The sequence below is a fragment of the Corvus cornix genome, chromosome Z, assembly GCF_000738735.6.
Source record: "Corvus cornix cornix isolate S_Up_H32 chromosome Z, ASM73873v5, whole genome shotgun sequence".
In the NCBI taxonomy this organism is placed as follows: domain Eukaryota; kingdom Metazoa; phylum Chordata; class Aves; order Passeriformes; family Corvidae; genus Corvus; species Corvus cornix.
In genome coordinates, this window is record NC_046357.1 from 73,741,043 (window position 1) to 73,760,148 (window position 19,106).

At 44.7% G+C, this 19,106-nt stretch overlaps 1 protein-coding gene across 2 annotated transcripts in view; it reads left to right on the forward strand.

Moving 5' to 3' along the window:
- Positions 1–289: 289 nt before the first annotated feature.
- Positions 290–19,106, forward strand: part of EDIL3 (EGF like repeats and discoidin domains 3) — a 237,376-nt gene continuing 218,559 nt past the window's right edge. The window contains exon 1 of one of the 2 annotated variants that reach the window (XM_039566793.1): positions 290–563. In XM_039566793.1, the coding sequence (XP_039422727.1) occupies positions 497–563 (67 nt within the window). In that variant the 5' untranslated portion in view covers positions 290–496. The remainder of the gene's footprint in view (positions 564–19,106) is intronic. The other variant, XM_039566792.1, reaches the window with a different exon arrangement.

Genomic DNA, 19,106 nt, shown 5'->3' on the forward strand with positions numbered 1-19,106 from the left:
CCCGTGCTGGGGCTCCCTCCCGCACCCTCCGCACCGCGGGGGCGCGGCCGCGGGCGGGGCGGGGCCGGGGTGTGTCCAGCGGCGCCGTCCCCGGGATCCGCGCGGGGCGGGCAGGGCAGCGGCAGGAGAAGGAGGAGGAGGAGGAGGAGGAAGGGGAGAGGAGAAAGAGGAGGAGGAGGAGGCGGCGGCGGCGGGACACGGCACGGAGGCGGCGGCCGGGCCATGCTGGAGGCGCGGCGGCACCTGGCGGGCGCGCAGAGCGGGCGGGCGGCGGGACGGGCTCCGCGCCGCGCGTAGGGCGGTGGCAGCGGAGCGGCGGGGGCTGCGCTCGGCCGGGGGACGCTCCACGCCGCGCAGCGCCAGGAGGGACCTGCGCATCCTCGCAGCGCCTCGCATCGCCTCACCGGGCGGAGGCACCGCCAGCGCCCGCCGCCCGCATCCCTCGACTGAGGCGGAGGAGAGCAGCAGGAGGAGGAGGAGGAGGAGGAGGAGGAGGATGAGCCGCGCGGTGCTGGCCTGGCTGGCGCTCTGCGGGAGCCTGGCGGCGCCGCGCCCCGCCCGAGGTGAGGGGACGGAGGACGGCGGGGACGGAGGGGAGACGGGGGTCGGGGTCGCGGTCGCGCCGGAGCTCCCGTAAAGTCGGAGTCCAAGTGCGCGGGGGACCGGGGAGGTGGCTCTTAGCAGGGTGCCGCTCTCTGGGCTCTCCTTTTCTCTTTATAGATAGGGAAAAAAAAAAAAAAAATACTTACCTCTACATTTGAAATAGAAGCCGGCGGAAGATTCATCCTCAGACACCTTCTGTTTTGAAACTATGAAATTAGAGGGGAAAGAAATGCCGTGAGAGCTTAAATGTAATCCAGATGAGCGGCTGGGAAGATTTAATATCCGCAGAGCTGTCCCCACCGCTTTTCCCTTCCTCCCCCCACCGCTCCCCAGCCGCCGGTCTTCATTGCAATTTGGAGCCTGTTAGCTCCGAGCCGGAAACCCAGCAAACCGCGGAACAGTTTGCAAACACGTTCGGGAGCTTGAGCATCTCGACAGCAGCGAGCAGCTCTTGCCAGGCGACCCTTTCGCTGCCTTTCTCTGCCTCCCCCTATTAGGTCTTCTCCATCTAAAACACCCGCGGCGCCTTCTCGGTGTCTCACCCCCTTCCAAACAAAAACAAGACAAAAGAAACCCCCACCAAAACCAAGAACCTTCCCGACAAGGAAAAAGCCAACCCTACCCCAGAGAGACAACTTTAGATCTCTTGGGAGTTCTCTTTATTATTTCTATTAATCGGTTCGTCCAGGCTAGGGGAGGTTTACCCTCCTCGCGTTAAAAAGTTGTAGGAGCTCATCGTGCGAGGAGCTGATGGTGGGGCTGTGGGCCCGGTACCCCGTCTGCAGAAGGCTCGGGGGACTGCCCGGGGCGGTGGGCGATCCCTCGCTGCCCGTCCCGTCGCGTCCTGCCCATCCCGGCTCTCCCACCCGGGCACCCTCCGCGCCGCCGGGGAAGGCGCTGGGCTCGTCTCCGGGACCACCGTGGGTCCCCTCCTCTTGCCCGCAGCCCCCCGTGGACTCTCCTCGCCCTCTGCGAGCTCCGAGCGTCCTCCTGTGCCGCGGATGTTCTGTTTCTCTGTGTGATCCCACCCGGCGTGGAGACCCCTCTATCCTCCTGCTTGGTAGAACAACTGTTGTCCTAATGAGTACCAGAATATTCCCACTGACTTTTAGACCTGTTCCCCTCATTATTAACTTTTTTTCTTTCTTTCTTTCTTTTTTTTTTTTTTCTTTTTTTAGGTTTCAAAATGAAACCAGTGTATCAGTAAAAGCTGAATATTTTATTAGTCCTTAAATTATTCAGCACGGTGGCTTCTCAAAATCTGGTAACATTCACACAGTTGCAGTGAGCATGTGATAGCTTATGCAATATGTCCTTGTACCTGCAGTTTATTCCCCAAAGTCTCTTTATTAAGCACAAGATAACTGTATCTGCCACAAAGTCTGGACTTGTCATAAGTGCTTTGCACTGGGCTTCTTTGGAACTTCTGATAGCTCACATCTGTGACGTTTTCTCATTAAAGTCTATGGTTTTGCCCTGTTTTCAGGTAACTTCAGAACAGAGAGAACTTAATAGGTTTTCTAGCAGAAGTGAAATAGGAAGAAAAAAAATCCATTTGCTCTGTGATTGCTTAAGCTGTGATTGTCCTTGGCTCTCGAAAAGAAACAGAAGAAAATTATACTGAGTCTTTTTTTTTGTGCTGAAACAGAGAAAAATGCTGCTTGACAAGTCTGATAAACTGGGTTAATTTTGGTGGCTGTCATAACATTTACTCTTAATAGATCCTCTCAAAGTTGCAATGACTCTAAGCACTGTAAGTAACCAAAACTCTTCCAAAAGCAGGTTTTGAACAGTGCAGAACTTGTTTCAACACTATTCACTATGAGTCCATTCCCGTAATGGTGTAGAATGAAAACCAGTGGAAGTGTCATCTGTGCAGTGGTCAGTTCCCACCTGCCTTTGGGGTAAATTCCAAGTGCAGATCAAAGTCAAGTCATATACTTCATTACTGACCTGCATTTCAAGCCTACCGCTAAAGAAAAAGACCAACTGCTTTTCTTGTTGGAGCTCTGCAAAGCAATGATGGAGGTCGAAATCCTGTTTATCCATGACGTCTTAAAAACACCTCCTGCTTTTTGTGTTTGGAACAAATACATAGTATGCCAGCAAATTTGAGGTGGGGTTTTTTGTCTCTTTAGTTGTTGTTGTCGGTTTTAAGGGAGAGAAAAGGGTGAGAAAGATTGAAAGATAGTAATGGATGAAAAAGTCATCTCAGTGGGAGACTGTAATTTTCTTCTTCCTGGCCAGTCTGATAAATTTGCAATCTCATGCACTGTAACAGGAGCCTGATCTTCAGTGATGTGTTTATATGCAAGTACATGATGAAACCATCCTTCAAGGGTGCAGTGACTTCTACCCCTTAGTTTGCAAGAAAGATGCAGGTGCATTTTTAATAAGCAATGTCCTTTTATACATATTTAAAAACAGCTATAAGCTTTTACATTTGCTGCTGTTTCTGTTCCTTGGTCGAATTTGAATGCCAGGCACTCTGGTGCTTTACTGTGCATGGACAGGCAGTAACTACCAGAGTGACTACAGAGACTACAAGAGATTATTTCAGGAGGAAGAAATCCACTGCATCCCACCTACAATAAAACAGGTTCATGAGTACCACTGTATATTTTTTTAGGGGTAAATAAGTCAACAGCTTTAAAAACAGTCAGTGAAGACGGGGATCAAATGAAAGGACAGCACAGTTTAAAAGTGGTGGCTGTTTTGATTCCCAGATGCCTCTGGCCATGGGGTAAGCTGATCAACAACAGTAATGGGACTGCAGGAGCACAGCAGATCAGTGTATCCCATGTCTTCGTGATAAACATTTCTGCAACAGGACCTTCTGACAAATTACTATTTGAGTTGTCTTTATAGTGCACCTGATCCCTGGGTTGTATCATGCTTCTCCACTTAGCTGTCTGCTGTGTTTTTATGTGTGATTTGCCCAAAAACGGTATTGACATTGCTGAAAGCAGGCAAGTCTAGTTCTTTATTTTATGACTGTGTCCTGTCAGCCCAAGAGAAAAGCTTTGGAACTTTGAAGGAAGTGTTTCAAAGATGTTGCTTTTTCTCCATTACAGTGGGAACCTTCACTCTCTCTGAGGCTTAGAAGTTTCTATAAAGCCTCTTTCTGCAGCTGGAATCAGCTGCAAGGAGCAAAAGTGCTGAGAAACAAGAGAGGTAAACTGTAGCTTTGTTCCCCTGTATCTATACTGAAAGGCTGAAAAGATCACAGAGGCTTTTAAAGACCAGGATTCTTCTGTTTTACCGAATGCCTTTGCATCTTTGGACAGCATCTGCTTCTGTACAAACTGCTGACAGTGTGACCCTGCATAATGATTTTCACTGTTCTTTTAACAAATTACATTTGTATTCAAATTGATTTTCCATGACGGCTCGTATAGCCTCCAGAAAGCATATAGTGGATATACTGTTGTATTCTGTACATGTCTGGTCAGCCTAGGACAAAATTTGATGTCAAGCCATGCATTGTTATAACTGGAATTAATTGTTCTGGTAGTATTAGTTGGGTTTTTTGAGTCCAGCTTCCTATTACACTGCCCTTTATGTCCTTATCCTTTATGTCTCTTTTCAAAGGATAGGCTTCATACAAGGTTGCATGTCAATGGCGGCACAGGGGAAAGGGTCACTGTCTTATCTTATCTTCCCTCCTCCACATTTTTTCAATTGCCATCCAGCTGAAAATCAAGGAAATGATCCACTCTGGGAGTTATTTCAAAAGACAGCAACTTTTTATCAAGATTTTTATGCCTCAAATTAACTGTTTATGAGGCACATGTCCCTAAAACAGCAGTAACAAACTCACGTCCTGATACCCCTTCAGCGAAGGAAAGACATCTGGGGAAGCTGTGTTTAAGAAACTGCAAGAGTAAGAGATGAATCAATTTACTGTGAGTCACACAGGAGTTGGCGTGTTACTGTTTTCATCTTCTTAGTCTCTCAAACTTTGGTAAGCCACAGAGACAGGATTTCTGAAATCCTGAAGGATGGTCAGTGCTGTATTACAAGTGAGATTAGATGTGAAGAAAAAATTTCTACCTGTGAGGGTGGGCAGGCCCTGGCACAGGGTGCCCAGAGAAGCTGTGGCTGCCCCTGGATCCCTGGAAATCCCTGGGAGTGTCCAAGGCCAGGCTGGACAGGGCTTGGAGCACTTTGGGAGGGTGGACAGCATCCCTGCCCATGGCAGGGGGTGACACTGTGTGATCTTTGAGGTCTCTCCCAACCCAGACCATTTATGTGATTCTGTGATACTGCACTTTGTTGTAGCATACTTGAAGCCCAGCTTGAGTTTGAACTAGGTTGAACAGCTAACAGGTATTAATTTAAGACTCAAACCAGGTTCACAGTGAAAATTCAGTGAAATCTTAGTCGGGTGATGTGTTAGAAAATAAAAGATGAGTCAAAAGATTCAGGTCCAAAGAAGGATTGTAAGGACATTAATATCAGCAAAATTAAAACTTCTGGAAAATGCTGTTTTACATCGGAGGACCAACAAACATTTGCATTTAAAGTTAAGGGGAGAACCTACGGGAAAGGCAACACCATCCTAAATTTGGTGTGTTGTGCCACACGTGTTATATGAGGAATAATGGGTCTAAGTTTCCCTTTTTGTAGGAAACTTTAGTAGTAGGAAATATTTTAGGGAGAACAACTCACTGTGTGTAGTGACAGCAGGGTATGGCTGATTTTCTAACAATCTGTGTAGGGGGTAGAACAGCTTTTTGGCCATTGATATTGTGGGAACAGAGCAAGGTTCTGTCCAAAACCGGTACCTGCAGCTGTGGGTCTGTGTGCTCTGAAGGCAGGGATTGACTAAGCAGCTGTGTCCCAGGAATCTGGAGGCATAGAACCTGCACCATCTCTTTGTGCTTTGGGGTATTATCAAATCTCAGTCTTGCTGGTGAGGGAATATACTTAACATACTTGTGGGGTTTTTTATTCATTTGTTTGTGTGGGTTTTTTCTCTCTAATCAGCAAGCTGTGTTACCTTTCATCACAGCGGGGGTGTTCTTCTATTTTAAGTTTCGAAAGCTGAGAAATGAAGCAGACCATGATTACCTAATAAAGTCTCTAGCTAATCCAGCTAATAACTACATGTGGTGTGTGTGTGTGAATGCGTTATCATATGAAAGACACATAAAAACATCTTAATTTTACATAATATATAACAGCTATATGCAAACATACTGTGCTTCAGGTGTAATTTGGGTATATCTACACTCCAGAGACCATACGGAGGAATTGCAGCCACTTATGTGCCTCACATCTGGTCTGATACTTAGAAGTTTGGGAAATGTTAGATAAGACCTATTCATCCTATGAATTCACGATGCACAGATCTGTATTTCAAGTAAGAATTTGTTATACGCAACAAAATCGCTGTCTAGGATTTTTTTTTTTAGGTTATTGATAGTATTCCTCACTCCACATGCCTAAAACTTTTTAAAAGGAGGTCATTTGTAGGCAAAAGGGGGTTTTGTGCTTATATATATAAGACTTATGTACGTAAGACTTAAAAATTATGATTTATATATATATATCTTTGGTGAAGTTGTTTGAAAATTGAGAAAAAAGTACTCATACACAACCACAGAATATGATGAGTTGGAAGGGACCCACAATGTCCATTGAGTCCAGCTCCTGGCCCTGCCCAGACACCCCAACAACCCCACCCTGGGCACCCCTGGCAGCACTGTCCCAACACTCCTGGAGCTCTGGCAGCCTCGGGGCCGTGTCCATTCCCTGGGGAGCCTGGGCAGTGCCCAGCACCCTCTGGGGAAAAACCTTTCTCTAATATATGACCTAAACCTCCCCTGACACAGCTCAAGCTGCTCCCTGGGTCCTGTCCCTGTCACAGATCAGAGCTGCCCTTCCTCTTCCCCTCATGAGGAAGCTGTAGCTGTGATGAGTCTCCCCTCAGTCTCCTCCTCTCCAGCTGAACACACCAAGGGCCCTCAGCTGCTCCTCACGCAGCCCCTCCACACCATTCACCATCCTCATTGCCCTCCTTTGGACCCTCTCTAACAGTTTCATGTCTTTTTTACACTGGGATGCCCAGAGCTGCACACAATGTTCCAGGTGAGGCCTCCCCAGCCCAGAGCAGAGCAGGACAATCCCTCCCTGGCCCGGCCGGCCATGCTGGGCCTGGTGCCCCCAGGACAGGGCACAGCCACTGACCAGGACCACCAGGTTCCTTTCCCTGGCACTGCTTTGCATTCCCATTCCCCAGCCTGTCCGTACACCCAGGGTTACCCCACCCCAGGGGCAGAATCCAGCACCTTCTGCAGCTGAACCTCACGCGGTTGGTGCTGGCCCAGGCCTCTCATTTGTCACGGCCTCCCTGCCCTCCAGGGAGTCGACAGCTCCCCCCAGTTTTATTGTCTTTGAACTTGCTCCAGATTCCTTCCAGTCCTGCATCCAAGTCATTCGTGGGGATGTTAAGAAGCACAGGACCGAGGATGGAGTCCTGCAGAACATCAGTAGTGACAGGTCGCCAGTCTGATGTCACCCCAGCCAGCGTAACCCTTCGTGCCTGGCCCATGAGCCAGCTGCTCACCTATCTCATGATGTGTTTATTCAGCTGTGGGATGGACAGTTTGTCCAGAGCAATCCTGGGAGATACAGTGTCCAAAGCTTTCCTGAAATCCAGAAATGTCCATCGGCTGGCTTCCCTTGATCCACTGGGTGAGTCACCTTGTCATGAAAGACATCAGGTTTGACAAGCAGGACTTTCCCCTCATGCAGCCATGCTGGTGACTGCCTTGTCCTCCAGGTGTTTTTCAATACCTCCCAGAATAATCTTCTCCATAGCTTTACGAGGCCCTGAAGTGAGACTGACAGGCCTGTAGTTTCCAGAGTCCATCCTTCCCTTCCTGAAAACTGAGACAATGTTCTCCAGATTCCAGTCAGCTGGGACCTCTCTGGATTCCCAAGACTGCTCAAAAATCATTGAGAGGGGTTTTGTGATGACATCAGCAGCTGTTTGAGGACTCTTGGATGAATCCCATTAGGCCCCACAGATTTGTAGGGATCCAGCTGGAGCAGCAGATCCCACGCAGTTTCAGGGTTGACTGGGGGCTGATCATTGTCACAGTCATGGTCCTCCAGCTCAGGGCACTGGGATGCCCTTGGTCCATCCATGTCAAAGGAGGAGGCAAAGGATGCATTGAACACCTGAGCCTTGTCCCTGTCCTGTATGTGAAGAGACAATCCTCATCCCGGAAGGGGCCAATGGTATTTTTGCAGTGCCTATTGCCATTATTTCATTCAGAAAATATCTTTTTCTTGTGCCCCACAGTTCTGGCAGCCCCAGCTCCAGATGAGCTTTGGCCACACAAGTTTTCTCCCTACAGTGGCAGCAAGATCTCAGTGTTCTTCCCACAGAGCCACCTGGCCCTGCTCACACTGGGCACACACCTTCCTTTTTTGCCTTATTTCCAAGAGAATATTCCTGCTTAGCCAAGCCATCCTTCTGCCTCGCCTCATTTAAGTGGAGGATCCTGGATTATCTTGGCTCTCCCAACTGCGGCAGCAGAACGACAAGTATTTGGTTTTAGGAGTTAGGATTTCAGGCGCAGTATTTAAAGCAGCGAGCTGAAGTGAGCAGATGACAGCAGGGAGAAGCAGCAGATGGATAAGGAGGCTCAAGAAGATCAGCACTCCTTGAGCAGAGCCAGGGCAGGAGCTTGGCACATCCCGGCAGGAAACTGATGATGTGAGAGAAAAATGTGCCTCAGATTTGTGGGTTGTTTGTGACCCCAGAGGCTGCAGAGGACAGGGAGGGGAGCGAAGCCTCCCCCAGGGGAGGTGGGAGGTTGGATGTGGGACTTCTCTGCTGCCTCCTCTCCCAGGTGGTGTGTGGGAGAGTGGGGTCAGATACAGAGGCATAATCTGCCCAGGAAGCACTTTCTGCATCAAGTGGTGTCTCTTGATCAAAGCTGATGGAGAAATTTTCTAACCCAGAAGGCTCTATCAGAATGTTGCTATTCCGAACTCACAGTAGTTTAACCAGTGAACAGATTCACTCTGGAGTGTAGCTTGCCTGCCTGGGACAGCACGAGCTCAGGTACTTCAAACCTGAGTGCTTCAAACTATGGATTTGAACTCCAGAGTTTCAACTTTAAGAGAGCATTTTTTCAGCATTTTCCAAATAACCTTCTCTCCTTCTTCCTGCCCCTCACCCCTTGCAACTACTTTTTCCTTGATTGTTTTCAGTTCTAAGCAACACAAGGCACTTATCTGTGCAGAGTCAGATCATGGTCCTACTGTAGGATAAAGCTACCATTTAGACATAGAAAGCTTTTTATTCTTTGCCTTTGGGTACTCTCACAATAGAACTTTTTGACAGATAAAAAAAAAAACCCCAAATCAAACATGAAAGAGATGACTGCTTTGCTAATTTTTAACTGCAGTAATTTTATTTGCCGAGCTTCTGTGTAGGGAGGCTGACAAAATCTCTGCAAAAACTGGGTTTTTTTCCCCTATCATTGTCAGGACGCTGTGTCAACCTGCATAATTATGGAGAGCTGTGACAGCAGAGCATAAATAACAGTAATTTCTGGCATCTGACTACCCATGGCTTAGGTTTCTGCAACAGTGAAGCTACAACAGATCACACAAGAAACACTTATGGATAAGACTTGCATGCGCTAAGGAGAGGCATGAAAAATAGGAAAAAAATAAAATAGATTTATTTTATGTTTAGCATTTACTTATACCTTTCAGTCCTTCTCTGCCTCATGCTTCTATCACTGCCAGGTGTCATTGCACAAAACCAGTCCCTGAAATCTGGGTTTCCTCCCTGATTACTCTAGTACAGTTCTTCTGACTATCCTGCTTTAGTTTTTTTGTTTTGTTTTGGTTTTTTTTTGTTTTTTTTTTGGTTTTTTTGTTTTGTTTTGTTTTACTCCTTTTGCAGCTCAGGCTTTTGAAGTAGAGATGGAGAAACTATTATATGCAATGTAACTTGTCAGATTCCTTGCTTGTGTGAGGAATTGCATGGGATTGCTTTGCAAGGTCTTTTCTAGGTTAAAAACTAAGACCCACTAGCTGATTGCTTTCAGATACTATTCCAGAACTATTTTAAAACCATGCAATGCTGTTTATTTGAACAATTTTAAGGGAAGATTAGCTTGATACTCTGAATAGTGTACAGTGTGGATGGGGAAATGATGTGCTGTTGTCATGGGAAGTAGCTGAAATGACCTAGCAGCTCCCTTCTCTGCTGCATGCTATATATGTGACTTTAATGATGCTTTTATGTAATTTCTTTAACGTCTTTTTTTACGGTTTACCTTCAGACCTTGTACAGAATAATGCATTCCTTATAGATAGCCCTCCAGGGTAAAGATCAACCTCTTTGATAATGACTTTCATTTTCCTGGGTGTGATCAAGCCCATCCTATTCAGTCGTCTTGGCTTTCTTCACCAGGCTTCTCTTCAACCTGATATCCTTATTCAGGGAGACAAATCCTTTCAGAAATTTCTCTTAGAAATGCTTCATTTTTGTACTGTGGCACAGTTACATGGACGCTCTGATTCTTTCCTAGGGTGGTTTTACTTAACCTTAAACTCTTCTCCAAACGTGGGTCCTGTGGTTCAACCTGTCACTAAAGTCATAACAACAAAAAAAAATGTAATTGAAGAAATGTCAGGCATGGCTGGGAGTGTAGTGTTAGATGTATCCTTTCTTTTGTGAAATCCATTGGGGAAGACAAAAAATCAAAGCAACATTCTGAACAAGAGCGCAGAAATCAGCTGGAATAAAGTGTGATTGACTACATATATTGACTTAATGTTAATACCACATCTATATTGGTTTCTCACAGTAAGTGCAGTGATTGCTCTAGTATGCCTCAATATCTTTTGGTAGAGATGAATAATTATATAACAATGTGCATTTAAAACCAGAGAATTATACAGCAATATAATGGTTTTGGTTGGGGAGGGACCTTAAAGCCCATCCAGTGCCACCCCCTGCCATGGGCAGGAACACCTCCCACTGTCCCAGGCTGCTCCCAGCCCCAATGTCCAGCCTGGCCTTGGACACTGCCAGGGATCCAGGGGCAGCCCCAGCTGCTCTGGGCACCCTGTGCCAGGGCCTGCCCACCCTGCCAGGGAACAATTTCCTTTGAATATTTAATCTAAACCTTCTCTCTTTCAGCTTGAAGCCAAAATGCTGAGTGTGAGTAAAAGTAGAGTGGTAAAGGTGCAGCTCTGACCTGTGGGTCAGAGCAGTTTGGTCAGGAAGGGGTGAAACAAGTGTCTGGTCTGTAGGAATCTTCCCGAGTCTCCAAAGTTTTTACTGCAAGAAAAAGCTGAGACGAGCAACTCTGTGAGATTTGATAGTGTGGCCAAAGCCCATCTAATTTCTCTGCCACTAGCTTTTCCCTAATTTCTTTGCCACTGGCTTTTCCCTAATGCCAGCACTGGTGATAGTCTCACATAGAGCGGTAAAATTCTCTGGAAGTTTGTATTCTTGGGATAGCTTAGGGCAGGAGCAGGCCAGTCCTAATGATGGTGCAAGGAAGGGAGATGGGGACAAGGAGGGCGGAGCAAGTGGCATGGGCAGGGTTGTTGAACACTCCCTGTGTCCTCAGCTGGTTCATTCAGATAATTTTCTCAGTGCCAGTTTTACACATTTTTTTGCCAAGAAATAAGTTTCTGCACCGACCCTAAGGCACAGGGTGCCAGATTTCCCCCTGCCTCGTGTATAGCTGTGTATTCCCCACTGTGGAAATGTATTGGAGTCAGATCCATGAGTATCTCTTGTATTCCTCGCTGCTTTACCTTGGCATGGATGAAGGCAGAGGAGCAAATTCCACGTTACCCTGGACATCTCCTGGTCCTAAGTGGCCAGCTCATCATCCTGGGGCAGATCCAGTGTTGATTAACTAGACTAACCCCACTAGGTTATTTTGCTGAGGACAGATTACAGTGTTTTTCTTCCCTAATTATTTTGTTGCAAATATTTATCTTGGGGATAAAGATCCCTCCTGGGCCACACCGAGCAGGCGAGGCTCGGAAGCTCCCCATGTGCTCTCAGTGGAAACAGGAGGAGCTGCCTGCCTTAGAAATCCTGCTCTGGCTTAATTCCAAGCAAGAAATCTGTTTTACAACTACCAGGGAGTTGACGTGGTTCTGGCTCCTTCACTCAGACCAGCTGAATGCTGAGCAGGAAGAAAGAAAGAAGACAAAATGGGTAAAATTATTGCCCGCTTCAGTTACATCATGAGGAAAAAGAGAAAACTTCAAAATGTCTGAGACTGGTGACTGACTATTTTTACAAATTAGCTCACTGCTTGACTGTTTGGGTTTTTTGATAAACAAATTCTTGAGGTTTTGTGGGGTTTTTTAAAATTCCCTGTAGAGAGTAATAAACAATTAAAAATTGGTATATTGGTTTTGTTTCCAGTTGAATTCCAGCTAAAGCATTATACTTGTAGAAAAATCTGAACAATCTTAAATTCTATCTAGACATTTCCTTTTGAGGCAGAGGAAGGAAGGAAAATATTCCAAAACTGTACCCCAACTTCACTGGAATAAAAATCACTGATATGTAATTATAATTTTTTAATATAAATTTTTTTAAATCTAGAGGAGCACCATTTGCAGAGCTGAAGAATTGTAGCAAAAACCTGTACTTTTAGTGATTTTTGAGTGGTTTTTGAGTTTCAGGATGCTACCCTTTCACTCTATTAATGTTCTAGTCTGTCAGATAATCATGAAGTCTTGTGCTAGCATCTTTCATAGCAATCTTTTGTCCCTTGTGTCACATCAAGCTTTTTTCCTGTCGTTGCCACCCATCTCTTATCCTTGACGTGTCCGTACCTTCCATCCCTGAAGTCTGAAAACAAAGGTCAATACATCAAGTAGAAAAAGGCATCTACTTTTAAGAGAAATGATGAGTTCTGATGACTTATGCCTGACAAAAGCCATGTTATGGGTCTCCTGTAGTGTTGCAGGCACAGCAGCTGCCTTAATATCCATCTCATTTTGTGTGTGTGTGAGAGAAGTGTTGGTATACTGGAAATATTTACCCTAAGACTTTCAAGGATCTCACAAGCAGGGAATCATCTGGAAATGCTGTTTCAGGAGAACTCTCATTTAATGTCATTCAGTGTTATTCTCACTTTTTTACGGTGCACGCAGGAGATTCTTCTTCGTTTTCAAAATGAGGTGTAAGAAGCTTTTACAATCGAAATTGAAAATGCCTGGCCTGTTTGCAGCATGGTATGTATCTTGTAACCGTTGGGCTAATTTTTAAAAGCCTTTTATGTAGGATCTCAGAAGTAATTTTCTGTAGGAAAAGGAGCTGTGGAAAGAGCCTGTTTTTGCTCAGCCCCATTTTTCTGTTAAGATACAGAAGTAAGATTACTGAAGATTTTAGAGATATTACATATGTTCTTTGAAAAAGAGCAACATAAAAGACACTAAATTGCTGTTCTAGGAGATTACAGGCTAGAGTGTATCTCTACTGAAATTTGCCTTATGGAAGGTGCTTCTTCAAAGCAGATGTAGTTTAAAAAATAAAATACCAACTTCTTTTTCCTCCTACCCTCCCTGAGTCACCGCTGCCCTTTGGCTTCACCCAGAGTTTGTGCTTTGGGGAGCAACCTGAAGGATGGGCAACATTCCAACGGTGATTGATGAATTCCTATTTCTTCTGCTTGGGTGAAGAGGGAGAGGATTCAGTCTTGATGGTCTTTAAGGCATAGCAGACCCTGTATTCTCCTGGTGGAAATGAGGACTTGGAAGAAATTTCATCTCTATGGAGTTTGTGGTGTGGTGCCAGTGTTTTCTTGGGGCAGCACATGTGTGTTCCCACATGGTCCTGTCAGACCCCATGGGGAGTCTGATAGAAAATGGCAGTGGCAGGAATTGTGCAAGGATTATCTGGGGAGGAGGGAGCGCTGCTGTACTACCACACAATTTTTTTATTGGCTTTTGCCTTTTCCTAACATATCTGTATGCACTAACGCAGGACAGATCTTTATACAGAATTTACATTCTGCAAGTGTTCACCAAAAAGTGAAGAGTGGTGGTGATGTTTGTAGACAAAACAAGTTTCTGCATTCAGTACAGCTCTCTCAGGCTGTCAAAAAATTGTCTGGGAATGTTCCCTTGCATTAAAAATAACTATATTTATCCTTGGTATCTGTGTAGTGACCTAGTTTGTTTATCACTAACTACCTTGAATTTTCAGACTGCATGTACTGTTGTCTAGAAGAGTAAAAAAGGAATTTATTTATATATTTACTTATTTATTCATGTATTGTTGTGGAAAAAGGTGTAATTCTCTTCTGTTTGGCCCGGTTTTTTTTGTTTCTTCAAGCCTGAGGTTTTCATGGAATCCTAATTTCTTCATTTGCACAAAGGCTTTACATGGAATTTTTCACTTTTCCTGGAACTCTTCAGTTAATTGAAAGCTTTCTAGTAGGTCTGATAATTAGCCATTTTAGAAGTTATAATGGCCAAGAACTAGAGCCAAGTGCAGCTGCAGTACACGTAGGGCAGGAAATGCAGACAAAAAACTTCACTGTGTCAAACATGATGATATTTGAAAGTATTTTCAGGGTCTGGATTTATATTATACACTAACTCACTGCTTTTCCCCGGTCTATTATTTCACCCCTTTTTCTTTCCCTTTGGTTTATTTTTCTTTTAGTTTCCCGATTTGAACTCAGCTGAGCTTCAGGATTTTTGATTTTTCCGTTGGTGGTTCAAAGACCAAGAGCCCTGATAGATGTTAATCCAAACTCAATGTTGAAAGTAGGTTGCTTTTCAGATTTAACTTTTTGAGGAATATGGATTTTTGTGGCTTCTCTTGATTTTAATAATGCAATGACACTTCTATTGAATACAGCCAGAATAACTTTACACTGAAGCTGCCTCTAGATTAACGTCTGCAGCTTTGCCAAAACTATTATCTATATTGCAAGCTGTCACTTTATGTCCAAACTAAATAATTAAATCTTCAGATCAGATGTGCGGGTTTTTATTATTATAGACATAGCTTAGGATTTTATGGTTTCAAAGAACCTTTGGGAAAAAAGGACTCTATTACAGCCTACTGGAGAGTGGGCTAAAACCGCTCTGAAATTTTGGATTGTTAAATTGGATTCTTGGGTTCGGATTCCTGTTTTTCAGGCAAAAACAGAGATAAAAACTGCCAGCACTGCATTAAGTGTGTCATGCCTTAACTGTTGGGAGTCTCTTTATCATCTCATCCGGGGCCCTTAGTCTGTGTTTCTTGCCAGCAGTTATGTAAAACATTTATCAATTATTTTAATACAGAATGGCAAAGTCATCCTTTTGCAATGTGCCAGTTGAGTAGCACTATTTGTACCCAAAATGAACACCTCTGTCTTTCAAGTGTAGGTTGTGCAGGTGGCTGCTTACTTTTGCCAACAGCTCCAGTCCTGTGTTGCAAGGGAGGAGGGAGATCTAAGGGAGCACCCCCAAGTGAGCTGTGGGTGGAAATCTCCATGATGGGGGAAGCTGGAAACTCACAGTTTCTGATGTCACATCTCAGACCCCTCCACCACCTCTGCTTCTGCAGTTACAGGGGACTGAGAATGGAGGGGGGAAAATTTAAATAACACAACCTCCCCCTGGGTCAGTGGGACAGGATGGACATGATGGACATGATGGACTTGATGGACATGATGGATTTCATCCAAGGGTGCTGGGAGCTGGCCAGTGCCTGTGCAGGGTGAGACATCTGTCACCTCTGGGAGGCCCAGGGATGACCCTCGTGACCAAACGAAGGTGAATGTCGCACCCATATTCCAAAAAGTCCCAAAGGTCAGCTGAAAAGGAAGCCCCAGGCTGGTCAGCCCTGCTCGGTCCCTGGGAAAGCCACGGAGCACATTCCTGGTATGGGATGGAGAGGGTGCCTTGGAGCTGTCAGCACGGGTTTAAATCACACCTGAGCCACCTGATGTGCTGGGGAGAGGTGACTGGAGGTGTCTGGGGGAGAGCAGTGGGTGTCCTGTGCCTGGGCTAGAGAGGGGCCTTGGCACTGCCACTGTTTCCACATCCAGGAAAGAACTGCTTAAATGGGTGTGAGGTGTTGTTGGGGACTGGACCTCCTGCCCTGCAAGCAGAGGGACCTGTGGGACCAGGGCTGTGTCATTGCAGGGGCAGACTAAGGAGCAGATTGAGTCCCTGCAGAAGGGTGAGACTGAGGAGACAGAGATAGCAGTGCCTGGCAGGAGAGTCAGTCACTTTCTCTGTACATGTGACCCTCAGTGGGGGTGAGGATGACGTTTCATGCCCCTCATAACCCCCATTTTGAGTATCTGTGTGAGATAAAGCATTGCTCAATTCCTTGCTGTAGAATAGTCTCTCCTTTCAATGGAAAGAATAGGATTGTATTTTATGTAGATGCCAGCAAAATAAAAATTAAGATATACAGGATGCATCTGGTGTTTTTTGGTTTTGTTTGTTCATTTACTTTGTAATTGTTGCTTATCATTAATAAAGTAGACTAAGCAACATTAAACAAGCTGTGATTTTCAATGTTGTGTTTTTTTCATTTTGCAGTTTTCACTTTATAGTCTTGCAGTTGTGTGGGCTGGCAGTAAGAACCCCAAAACAAAGATTTACTTGCATTATTAACTTTCCTTTATTTTTATTTATGAAATCCAAGTGGAAATAAATAAATGGGTAGCAATATGTAGAGATTCTTCTTGGATGTTTTCCTCCTAGAGATGGTAACAGAAATGTCAAATTTCCAGATTGTGACAGAAAACCATGGCTTTTTCAAACACATTGGAATGAAGTTATGAGCCCGCATTTTAAAATGAATTCTGGATTTGGTACAAGAGATCTCAGATGAAAACCTCCTGCTGAGATGATGAGGTTTATAGATTTAAGATTCAGTGATCATGCGAAGAGTTTAACAACTCTGCTGATATGAGTGTTAAGGGAAGAAGTTAAAATGAACTGAATTGGTGATTCATTTTGGTTACACTCTGGGGGAAGAACAGACATTTTCTAATAATTAATTATCTAATTTAAAACCTCCCTATTTCTTGACTGAGGTAAAAAATGAGCTATTTTGTATAATAAAGCAGCTGATCTTTAAAACTAATGGAAAGTGGTTTTATATTTTTCACAAAAACTATAGGCGCTTCAGTTCACTAGCTCTGCCTCAGGAAATCAGTTTCAAGCAAATTAGCTAGTAAAATGAATGTACCCTGCTCTGGTTTATTAATGAAAGCAGTGTGTAAACACAGCTGATCAGTATATGGCAACCTGCATAAGAGGAGAAATAAAAATATGTGTGAATTAAATGGTTTTGATTACTGGCCATTGCTCATGAGCTGTGTTTGGTATGAAAGGTTTCTTTTGCTTGAAAAATGAAAACATGTTGGTCCAATAAGCCAGGCAGTTTTCATCGCCTTTGATTGCCTTCGTCAGAGATTGAGAGCATTCAGTAGAACTTAGAAGAAGGAAAACGCCCACCCTAGCAGTGCTGTGCTTGTGGAAGGTGCACCCTGACATGTAAACATTTCATCCTTTATCACAAAAATCCTCAGCTGAGGGTTGTGTCCAGGATTAATGTTCAGACTTCTGAACATGCTTGCACACCAGGATCCCAGAGGGAGAGAGTCCCAAATGTCTTGACCCGTTTGGTAGGGGGCAAGATGTTCATTATAAATTCTCATCAGGCTGAAAAAAACCACCTGTCCATGTGTCATGGGAAATCTTATGGTTTATTATATAGTTGCCTTAACTCCAGCAATTAGCCACTATTAACTCTCAAAAGCTTTGGTTAGCAAGCCCTTAAATTTTACAAGCTCCAGCAACAAACTTCAGGTACCAAGATCTCAACTTTTACAATTACCATTATAGCTGACAAGCTCCTGGTCCTCTTAATAAACTTTGGTATGGAGTAAGGGGTAGAATAAGGTAACTATGACCAGATACCAGCAGGAGAGGAGAGACATGAGGATGGAAGAAAGAGAAGAAGAACAAATACCACCAGTCCTTAGATCCCACATTGGTCCTCTCACCTGGGTGATCCAGGTCTGGGCTCAACAAAGAGAATGAGAGAAAGAGAGAACTGATACATTTCCTTTCATAAGGTTTCCTTCCTTCACCTGGTGCACATCTCAAAAGTAAAACAGAGTTTTCATGTTCCTGCATGTGCAGCCCCTTTGAGTCCTGCAGGAAGTGAGGAGCTGGTGCAGGAGCAAGAACAAGAATGTGTTTTATATTTTAGCCATTGGCTTGGAGTACAGTTGTGCAAACATCCCATTGCTGCTCATATAATTTCTGATCTTGAGCATGAAACTGCCTTGCAAATATTAAGAATAATAATTGGGGTAAGTAGTACATCGGTCTCTCTTTTTATAAGAATGTGTATTGAATAGTTGAACCAGCAGCCTGGCAAAAGCTTTCACGGCAGTTCTTCGAAGACCATGGTTAAGTAAATGTCTCATTCTGTTCTCACAGTTCTAGGGACATATTGGCTGACACCATGGATTGTGTTAGCCAACCATACCAAAAAAAATGAAAGAATACCCAAACCTTGCAGCCTCAGGATAAGAGAGAAAGCTGCCTGAGCACCGATGGAGCCTGGTGAAATGAGACTGTGATGGTCAAAGTGGCTACAGCAATCCCCTGGCATAACCAAAGGTCAGGGGTATGGTGTGACCCAGAGCTTTAAGGATGGGTTCAGAGAAGATGAAAGGCAGCTTTGTTGAACCTCTTAAAAACATCTTCTCAAAGCTAAAAGGTGACATGGGAGAGAATGAAACACAGGGTGCTTTGGTGACAAATTTTCAAAAACATGGAAGGTTCTGCTGGACTTTTTGTTGCTGAGTTATTGATGATGCATTAAGAGATGCTTTGAAGAGCTTTGAAAACACAGAGTGGTGACATATGTGGGATGTGGTAGGAGATAGCATGGAAATGGAGCCACAAAAGGACTGTAATTATCAAGATGAACAAGAGCCCTGTGCAGTGCTTGGTAACAGCATTTGGAAAGCTGCTGCTCATTTCTGAAGGCCTGAGTGAGAGATGGCAAGTTAGTAGGAACCCCAGCAGATGGGAACTTGCAGTGATTAGCTGTGCCGGTGGCTGGGAAAGGCGGTGTCCTGGGGGAATAACTAAGGAAAAAAATGGGGAGAACATCATCCAGGTCCTAACTCTCACCCGTTGTAGAATCAAGTGGCAAGCAAAATAATACTGGTCAGTATTGCAATGTTATTTTTGTTCCATATAAGCTGTTATAGTTCAGGATTCTTCATGTAATGTCAGGAAATCAAGGTCCTTGAAGACTTGGAGGGGTAGTTCACTTTTTAATGTGCTTTTTGGGGACAGTGAAGATTAGGGCTCAACTCTTTGTTCTCCTTCATCCATATGTCTCTTTACAGAACTTCCAGTGTGAGTTAGGAAGAGCTTTTCTGTCTGCCCTTTGAAGTATGTAGGAAAAAGGGAAAAACTTTCCCTGACGAAGTTTCTAAACCAACTAGTTG